General features: G+C 35.4%; 1 protein-coding gene across 2 annotated transcripts; it reads left to right on the plus strand.

Annotated features, from left to right (window-relative positions):
* Window positions 1-69: 69 nt before the first annotated feature.
* Window positions 70-5,830, plus strand: LOC132111658 (dnaJ homolog subfamily C member 27-like). Of its 2 annotated transcripts, none has more exons than XR_009424837.1 (8): window positions 70-660; window positions 1,022-1,104; window positions 1,921-1,990; window positions 2,320-2,484; window positions 2,567-2,689; window positions 2,774-2,934; window positions 4,650-5,558; window positions 5,643-5,830. XR_009424837.1 is itself a non-coding variant. In XM_059519170.1 (8 exons), exons 1-8 carry the CDS (start codon window positions 574-576, stop codon window positions 5,188-5,190), a joined length of 822 nt encoding a protein of 273 aa, XP_059375153.1. In that variant the 5' UTR covers window positions 70-573; the 3' UTR covers window positions 5,191-5,830. The 2 variants fall into 2 exon arrangements, 1 of the variants encoding a protein (XP_059375153.1); XM_059519170.1 differs by having other exon boundaries at window positions 4,650-4,778; window positions 5,187-5,830.
* The last annotated feature ends 4,506 nt before the right edge of the window (window positions 5,831-10,336 follow it).

Genomic DNA, 10,336 nt, shown 5'->3' on the forward strand with positions numbered 1-10,336 from the left:
CAAATTATTTGTTCACGAAGCGGACATCGCCTATTGACTCCCCTCTGTCGAATCTGTATATGAGGGTTGCGGTTGCCATAGAAACCCTAATCTGTTTGCTATAAATTCCCCCAGTTTTTTTTTATTACACAGAATATTCTTATTTCTTATAATTGACTTTAACGTCTTTATGAAATATATAATGTAAAACGCTGTTTTAAGACCACTAGTTTACATATATATACATATATATATATATATATTTTTTTACAAGTCTCTGTTGAATCTGTTGTTTTTAATCGTGTAGCTAAGCAAATAGTCGTTGCTAGCGCAGCTAGCTCGTTAGCATGTCGAGATTAAATAATTTTACCTCCTAAAATATATGCGTTTTTTGTCCGGGGGAAAACATGCGTGAAATGTACATTGGGTTTAAGGAAAAAAATGTTATCCGTGATATTTCGTGATACACTGGCTCTCTGTTAGCCACACAGTCAGCTGCTCACTGTGTCCACGGACCGACTCAGACATAAACATACGTGAATTCTAGTGATATTTCATCTTCTCCTTTGAACGAGGTTTGCGAATAAGTGCAATATGGACACGAATGTTCAGAAGAGGCGAGAAAACAAGAAGTCTTTACGGGTTAAGGTCATTAGTTTGGGAAATGCAGAGGTGGGGAAGGTAAGAATAGACTGTTGTGAACCATACAGACTTCATAGATCAGGTGGTTCTTTACATGTGTTTGTTAAGATGATCTGTGTGTTAATGATACATGTGTTTGAACGTATCAGTAGTTTGATGTTCACTTAATGTTCTCTCTAAGAACTAACTGCCTTCCCCTTATACATGTTTTATTATGTATTTGATGTACATGGATACTGATACTGCAAATATATTTTTTGTTAGTAATCTGTTTGTTTCATTTAGGAGCTATTCATTTAGTATGATATTGTTTTTAGGTTATCCTGCACAGTAGGTACAGTAGCATACGAGGTTTCCTAAAGCATGTAATATTTCATAATATTTTTGTTTATTGTTTCAGAGCTGTATTATTAAACGGTACTGTGAGAAGAGGTTTGTGCCCAAGTATCTAGCCACTATTGGGATAGATTATGGTGTAACCAAGTAAGTGATGTGGACTTGACAAATGATTTCTATTTGTAATTATTATTAAATATGAGGTTCAAAAGGCAGAAGGCAAGAATTTCATTCAACTCTCCTGGTGGAATGACCTGCCCAACTCAATCCAAGGAGAGTCCTTAGCCATCTCCAAGAATCGGCTTAAAACACATCTCTTCCATCTTTATTTGACCCTCTAACTTTAGCACTCACTATTCTAATTCTATTCTTTAAAAAAATCTATTCTTTAAAACTACCTTTCTAATCTTTTTGTATTCTATTTTCTTTTCATTTATTAAACAGTTCTATATGTACAATACTATTAAAAAAAGACCTCTAACACTATCTTGCGCTATTCTTTTTCTATTCTATCTGTTTTCTTTTTATTTATTATATTATTTAAAAGCACTTGCTACGTGTACTGCGTTTAAGCTAACTGAGACTTGTTATAGCACTTAATTTCATTGCTCTTTTTGTTGTATTTTGATTGCTTCCATTGTCCTCATTTGTAAGTCGCTTTGGATAAAAGCGTCTGCTAAATGAATAAATGTAATTTAAATGTAACTCTGATCATATCAATGGCACATAAACACCAGGTTCTACTGGCTGGAAATATTATCATTTAATTGTATTTATTTATTTATTTATTCATTGATTGTATCTACCATTTTGCATGGATGTTTAATATTAAAAGGACAAAAAAAACGTATTTTTAGATGCAAAAGACAGTTGTGTCTATTAATAAAGTACAATTAGAGAGATTCACTGATGGAATGAAAATGAAATGTTTTGTTTGTTTCTTTTGGTTTTCTTCACCTCAAGGGTTCAGGTTCGAGACAGGGAGATAAAAGTAAACATTTTTGATATGGCTGGACATCCTTTCTTTTATGAGGTATTGCTTGATTTATTTTATAGTTGTATGTGTATGCACATGATTAAGTGTGTTTCAAATTAATGTAAAAAATGTGTAAACAAATGGCTCTTTTAATTACACAATGAAATTAAGAATAGTTTTTTGTTATAGCTTTATGAGTACATCAGACTAACCACAGTGTGGTAGTATTGAGCTGCTGTCCATGTAATTTCCTCCCTGGAGAACCTTATGGCATCAGCATTTAGTATTTTTCTTGTTGCCATGTATAGAAATTGGTCACAGGTTATTTGCTTGTGATGGCTGTGAGAGTCTGATGTTGGGGGGAATTGATGAGGGGTGTTTTACAGGTCCGCAATGAGTTTTATAAGGACTCTCAGGGGGTGATTCTGGTCTATGATGTTGGACTGAGGGAGAGTTTTGACGCTCTGGACAGCTGGCTCACAGAGATGAAGCAGGAAATGGGCTCACAGGCCAACATGGAGAACATCATCTTCGTCGTGTGTGCCAACAAGGTGCTGCAGGCGCTTAAATGTGTAATCTGTGATTTAACATAAGAGAGAGACTGTTATAAAGTGTGGTCTCTCACCCATAAAGGTTGACCTGACGAAAAGACGAGTTGTGGATGAGAGTGAGGGGAAACTTTGGGCCGAGAGCAGAGGATTTCACTACTTTGAAACTTCTGCTCAGAGTGGTGAAGGCATCAATGAAATGTTTCAGGTATTTGCTCTCATGGGCGTCTACAGATTACACCCCTGTCATTCTGTTGACTGTTGTTTATTTAATGTGTGTCCACCTCCACAGTCCTTTTTCTCATCCATAACTGACATGTGTGAAAATGGAGGGAAGAGACCCACTCCAGAGGTCAATGTAGGTTTTACTAAAGAACAGGCCGACACCATCAGACGCATCCGTAACAGCAAAGACAGCTGGGATATGCTGGGGGTTAAACCTGGGGCCACAAGGTAAATTGCATGCTAAACGTGTTTGCTAGTGCTGCTGAACTTTTGTTTATCATACTCTGGATTAATTGCTATTTAGATATTAACTGTTGCTCTGTATAATAGTCTCTGTTGCACAGTATCGTGGTAAATTAATTAAATGATAGATTTCCTACACTCTACTTCATGCCATTTACCCATCTTTGAAAGAAGCCTCTTATGCTTACCAAGATTGCATTTATTTAATCAAAAATATTCAAAACAGTAATATTGTGAAATAGTATTAAATTTAAAATAACTATTTTCTTGTATAATATGTTTTAAAATACAGTTTATTCCTGTGTTGGCATAGCAGTCATTACGCCAGGCTTTAGTGTTCACATGATCCTTCAGAAATCATTTTAATATGCTGATTTGTGGCTTAGGAAACATTTCTTATTATTATCGATGTTGAAAAAGTAATGCTGCTTAATATTTTTGTGGAATCTTTTTTTCACAATGATGAATAGAAAGTTCAGAAGAACAGCATTTATTGTAAATAGAAATAGAAACCTTTTGTAGCATTATGAATGTCTCTACTGTCAATTTTAATGCATCCTTGCTTAATAAAAGTATTCATTTATTTAAAAACAAATCTAACTGACCCCAAACTTTTAAACAGTAGTGTGTGTGTATATATGGTGAATATATGAATTTGTCTAATGCAATGCATCCCATTTTTGTTAATGCCTGACCAGTGATTTGACAATGTTATACAACTGATGTATTGTATAATTTATTTTTTGTATATTAGAAATTTATTTGATGGTGATATGGTGGACTGAAAAAAATAGTGTGGATATTTAAAAAAGCATGCATGGTTGCTGATGGCTGATAAAATGCCAAAAATGTAATATATCACATAGTTTAATAATAATAAAATAAATGTAAATATTGAATGTACTATATTTTATACAGTACGCCACTAGGCTTTGTTCTCTAAAGTTTTAACCAGCAATAAAAAGCTTGTTTGTAAACAATGTACTCCAGATATCATGCCATCAAAAATCAGGATTGCAGCACTAATAATCTATACGTTTTTGGGCATTTAAAAATAGCAGATGTCCATTGTTTAGGCCTTGTGTTGCATTTGGATTAGCATGTTGATTTGGCTCTGTTTTATTAAACCCCACCTAACCTCTCTTAAGTTATAAGAGTCAATTGATGTTTATAAGTTAATGTGTTCCCATCTTTCGCACATACGGAATCCCCACCAGTGACAGAGGACATAATGTGTTTTATGTTACTTTAATAACCATTAAGTATTTACTCTCCTGTTCTCTGAAATATTTAACAGAATGTCAGATGCTTAATAGCAAGCAACAAGTTTGATACTGTTATTTCCCAATGAATTCTATTGTCTCAGTATTATTGATGCAACACTGCCATTTGTGTTAGCTTGGCTGGTTTATTCACGTGGGTCAGATCATTAGAGAATGCCTTCAATCCACTTACCATCCCTAAATTCTCTCCTGCCAGCTTAATTAACCTCTTTGAGATTTCCCCAACACCCTGAGAAACCAATCATGAGCTTGTGTCATTTCTCATTCCCAGCCAATCACAATGCTAGTTCCTTAGCTGATTCTTCGCTGTGATCCCTCTTTAGTGGGACCACAGTGGTTTGCCATATCATCATTTTAAAAGTCTATTTGATGTGTGCAACATGACACTAACAGGTTTTTCTCATTTTGTGCTTGTAGGGAGGAAGTTAACAAGGCATACAGGAAGTTGGCTGTACTGTTGCACCCGGACAAGTGTGTGGCCCCAGGCAGTGAGGATGCCTTTAAAGCAGTGGTTAATGCTCGCACATCGCTGCTCAAGAATATCAAGTAGGAGTGTATGCCCACACACAAGTGCATCTCACATGGTTTCCATTACAAACACAATCTCCACATCGTGTCTGAGATATGCCATAAACAGATTGTTTTCATCTTCATTGTGCCATCTAAATCTTCTTCTTCTTCTTTTTTTTTTAAATGAACATTCTTTGTGTTTGTTTTGATTGGTTGTTGTGGTGTTTTGTTTGTTGAATTTGTATTAATTATATATTTATTAATTTTTTTGATTATTAAATGTGCATTAAAACAATTGTCAGGGCAGTTTAAATATGCTATCAGAATGTCTGAAGTACAAATATCATTGTGGCACCACAAAAGTGTTTTCACCCTCAAGATTTCATCAAAAACCAACAAATGACTCCTTAAGGCCGAAACTTAACTATGTTCCCTTGTTTTAAGTTGATCAGCTTCACATTGCCATTAGTTGGAGTTGGAGAGTTACCTCGCATTTGCAGAGTTCCCTTCTCAGTGAGGATTACGCTTAAGACACACGGAGAAGCCTCTGGACTCCAACAAAGACTTAGTAACAGCAGAGTTTGACATACAGCTACGACACTGTTTATACTATGACACACATCTGTCCTGTTTATAATGTAAAATACATGTTGATGTTAAAAGTTGTAGTAGGGAAACAACAATAATGCTGTAAGATTTCAGCCCAAATCATGTGCATGTCACATTAGCTTGGAGCATGAGGATGAAATTGGTGGATCCTTCCTTTCCCAGTATGTCCTGTGTCTGTTGTGCTTCTTTACTCCCATAGATGTACAGGTGAAAGACCACTTATTTACCAACTGATTTGTTAGTCGGACTTAGCATTCTAGTGCTGTTGTTTAATCCCGATGCACCTCACAGGGACGCTATGACCTACATGATTCCCAGTTCTTCACCTTAGTTCACTCCAAAGAGGAGGAAAAGCATGAGCAGAAAATGTAACGTGTCCAATACATTTACATCAGTGCAATATAATTTATTTAAAATCTATTTATTTATTTACAAAAATGTACTGTACATTTTTGTTACAAATAAATGAATAAAATGTATTTTTTATGTAAGGCTACTCACATTTAACATCTGCTCTTTAGAATGTTGCTTGTCTTTTGAAGAGAATTCAATTTTAATAGAGATAATATAAATCAACCAGTTTAAGAAATATGGTGGTGGTTTTTTTTTTTTTTTCAAGCTATATTTTATTTAATTTTTTTCTGAAGTGTTGTAGTCTTGAAAGAAACTATTTGTAAATCTGCCACAGTAATGATATCTGGTCCAAGGATAACACAAGAACAAAGGGGCTTTGTTTACAACAGCACTGGAATAAATATAACTAACATAAAACTGTTACATTAGCAGAGCTGTGTAGATGTGCCAACATGCATTAGTTCAACAATGATTTATTTGGCCCTTGTATATGAACACTTCTATGTAGGTAACAATCACTGTAATGCACTGTAATTTTTATGGAACTGTGGTGTTAACAACACAATGTGAGTCTATATGTGCAATGTAACCATTATTTATATTTTTAAATATTTACCTGAAAGTACACGTTTTGTGATCTTTATTACATTTGTTTATTTTCAAGGGCATTTGATAATGAGCTGCCTTGTTCTTTATGTTTGAATATGTAACATTTACCCAACCAATGTTAGTTTCATCATCCGTAATGTTGTACTCCTAAATGTTTCATTAGCTACACTCACTACATAATAGCGAATCTTTTAACTGGAGGCACTTTTGTTTTCTTTTGTTTCATTCTGTGACATTGATTTGTTTGAGTGTAAAATGCGTTGAGGCATGAGTAAGAAGCATGTTTGTAATTATGCAGAATACAAAGATGAGGCCTGTTTACATGAATGCCAAGGCCACTGCTCAATGGAAAAAGTGGCTCTGTTTTATGCACAGAAGCATATACTTTTTCCATTCGGCTTATATAGCGAAATAAATGAATAATTGTAAATCACTTTTGCCTTTTGTTTTTGAAAATCGCAGTATAACCTCAACATTACAAACTAAAACACAAAAGCTACAAAATGATGGGCCATTCACACAGATTGAATTTGTTTTTTTTTAAATGAGAGCAGTGGAGTGAAAAAAGGAGGTGTCTAGAGGTGTGTTTTCATAAAAGTTAAATGCTTTTAACTTAAGTGCCACGTTTTTAGAATACCATGACACTCAAGATAATGCAACAGACACAACAATCAAATTTGACCATTTAGCACATATTTACATAGAAAAACATTGGAAAAGCAATACGGTGGAATGCAAAAACACATTTTGTATAAATGGCCTTTTAGGCTATTATATTATATAAATACTGTAAAAATTAAGGCAGCAGGTAGAGGCAGCTCAACCTTTTTTAGCTCAAGTCATCCACTCAAGTGAAAATAATGATTATTTATGTGTTAAAGGAAACAGATGGTTCAGTCACTTTCTGACCTGGCATATATCGGTGGTAACCAGATCAGTGAGAAGCACTTTATCCAGCTTACTTCCCACATTCCTTGAATCAGTGGCCTAGCCTGCTAACTAAAACCCTCCACTGTGTCTGTTCAAGAGCAGATGTCAGCCAATCATAAACGAGCACATTTTTTCCTAATAATATCTAGCCTATAATAACTAATCTATAAACATATCTAATCTATCTATCTATCTATCTATCTATCTATCTATCTATCTATCTATCTATCTATCTATCTATAGTCTAACAATGGGGCAAGATAGCCTGTAGATTTTGTGAAAATAAACTTATATTTAAGACTTAACAACTTTTTGAAACTTGGAATAAACAAATAGCTTTCTATAAACTAGATTTTCAGAGCAATTAGATTTTAACCTAGCAATTACCTCCACACGTAAACTCAACTGTCACTGACTTTATCCTGTTAGCTGTGCCCATGAGGCCTTAATGGATCACGTGTGCTTTTGCTGAGTAGATAATCCCTTATATTTCAACCTATTATCTCTCTCTCTCTCTCTCTCTCTCTCTCTCTGTGTGTGTGTGTGTGTGTGTGTGTGTGTGTGTGTGTGTGCTTGTGTGCATTAGATCCCAAGCCCCTTTATCACTGCCTCAGCGCAGAGTTCAAGCCCACTTATTTTTGCCTCTAAACATTTCCATTAAGAGTCGAGATTCTTCCATAGGATAAGCTTCAGCAGATTGTGCTCTGCTACCTCTCAGAAGGGTCAGGACAGCTTTTCAGACCATCTGGCCAAGCAGTCACTTCATTACCTGTAGACAGTGCTACTCAAAACTGAGTCAATCAGCTGCAGACAGGACTGGGGTGGCCTTGACGTTATCCAATGCCAAGGATTTTTTTTATTTTTTTTAAGGCGGAGTGATGGATAACATGGTTGAAAAGTATCCGAACAAATAATGCAAAGCATAGTTATGATGCATGGCAGACAGGAAAACTGTCAAAGTAGACTCATTCTGCACTCAGATGCAGAGTATCCCACCTTTGAGAGACAAGAATGTACTGTATTAGATATTTGCTGGGGTCTGGATCAGTTTAACTGGGCTATTGTTCATGGAGGAGCAGATGCATGCATCATTACATGATTTATCAAGCTTGCAGCACCACAACAATGGCAAGTATCCTTTCATTTGCTTTTACTTTTATTGCATTTATATGCACAGTATAAATGAATAATATCTTCTGCAAATCATTCTGAATGAATAGTCTGACCTATTGCAGCAATATTCCTTATTTTAATATGCAGTTTAATGCACAAATTTTGTGCATTGTGTACTGTTGTTTTGGTTAAATTATAGGGATATATGTGGGAGTTTTGAGGGTAACTTGTTTTGGGGTTCTCTTGGATACTGACCTTGTTTTGGTAGTTGTTAAGGGGTATTGAATTTGTTTTAGGTGTATTTTGGGGAGTATTAAATTTGAATACAACTCATTTTGGGGGTACTCTGGGTAGGATTGAACTTGTTTAGAGTGTATTCTGGGGGTATTTTAAGGGTAAAAAAAAAAAAAAAAACTGTGACATTTACAGTAAAATACCGGCAGCTGTGGTTACCAGAACTTCACCGTAAAAAAAAATGGTAGCAACATTTTAGGTTTTACAGACTTAAATTCGCTATAAAATACCATATTTCATTAACTGTAGTAATGTTGATAAACCAAAATATTGAAGTACTACTATCTGTTTTGAAATATTGTAATGTACTGATAACCACCAAAAACTGGTAGTGATGAGAAAGTCACATGATGAACCAGGGCTCATCACAAACAGCTTTTCTACGAGCTGAAGAAGGCAAAACTAATATATAGAAGGTGCACAGTGTCATTCATGCAAACACTAAACCCCATCATGGTAACGCACATGATACTGAAATAATACACTAATTTAACAGATGTAATATTAAACCATAATGAACACAACTGAAAAGAAAAAAACTAAGAAGTAACGTTAATTCAACAAAAAAAAACATCAAATATGAAGTGTCATGCAGTGAAATCTGGGAGTATCAATTTACGGTTTGTCACTGTAAATTATACAATGAATTTTACCATATTTTGTGTGTAATTAAATTTATTCACTGAATATACACTGAACAAAATTATAAATGCAAAACTTTTGTTTTTGCCCCCATTTTTCATGAGCTGAAATCAAAGATATAAGACTTTATCTATGTACACAAAAGGCCCATTTCTCTCAAATATTGTTCACAAATCTGTCTAAATCTGTGTTAGTGAGCACTTCTCCTTTGCCGAGATAATCCATCCACCTCACAGGTATGGCATATCAAGATGCTGATTAGACAGCATGATTAAACACAGGTGTGCCATAAGTTGGCCACAATAAATGGCCACTCTAAAATGTGCAGTTTCACTGTATTGGGGGGGTCCGAAAACCAGTCAGTATCTGGTGTGATCACTTCACATAGAGTTGATCAGGTTGTTGATTGTGGCCTGTGGAATGTTGGTCCACTCCTCTTCAATGGCTGTGCGAAGTTGCTGGATGTTGGAAGGAACTGGAACACGCTGTCATATATGCCGATCCAGAGCATCCCAAATATGCTCAATAGGTGACATGTCCACTGAGTATGCTTGCCAATGCACGGACTGAAATATTTTCAGCTCCCAGGATTTGTATACAGTTCGTTGCAACATTGCAACCTTGCACGCTCCCTCAAAAATTGCCACATCTGTGGCATTGTGCTGTGCGATAAACCTGCACATTTTAGAGTGGCCTTTTATTGTGGCCAGACTAAGGCACACCTGTGCAATAATCATGCTGTCTAATAAGCATCTTGATATGCTACGCCTGTGAGGTGGATGGATTATCTCGGAAAAGGAGAAGTGCTCACTAACAAAGATTTAGACAGATTTGTGGACACTATTTAAGAGAAATGGGCCTTTTGTGTACATAGAAAAATTCTTAGATCTTTGATTTCAGTTCATGAAAAATGGGGGGAATACAAAAGTGCTGCATTTATAATTTTGTTCAGAGTAGTATGGAAACTTACTGTAAACCAGTTAACAGGTTTTCACTGTAGCATTTTACAGTCTTTTAATGATAAAATCACAATTGTTTTTTTT

Source organism: Carassius carassius, chromosome 31 (assembly GCF_963082965.1).
Source record: "Carassius carassius chromosome 31, fCarCar2.1, whole genome shotgun sequence".
NCBI classification, from domain to species: Eukaryota; Metazoa; Chordata; class Actinopteri; order Cypriniformes; family Cyprinidae; genus Carassius; species Carassius carassius.

Excerpts from the sequence above, each read along its gene's own strand:
- LOC132111658 (XM_059519170.1), top strand. The coding sequence starts at position 574 with ATGGACACGAATGTTCAGAAGAGGCGAGAAAACAAGAAGTCTTTACGG. Across the intron at positions 1,105-1,920 it reads ATAGATTATGGTGTAACCAA|GGTTCAGGTTCGAGACAGGG; the intron begins GTAAGTGATGTG and ends CTTCACCTCAAG. Across the intron at positions 2,690-2,773 it reads GCATCAATGAAATGTTTCAG|TCCTTTTTCTCATCCATAAC; the intron begins GTATTTGCTCTC and ends CCACCTCCACAG.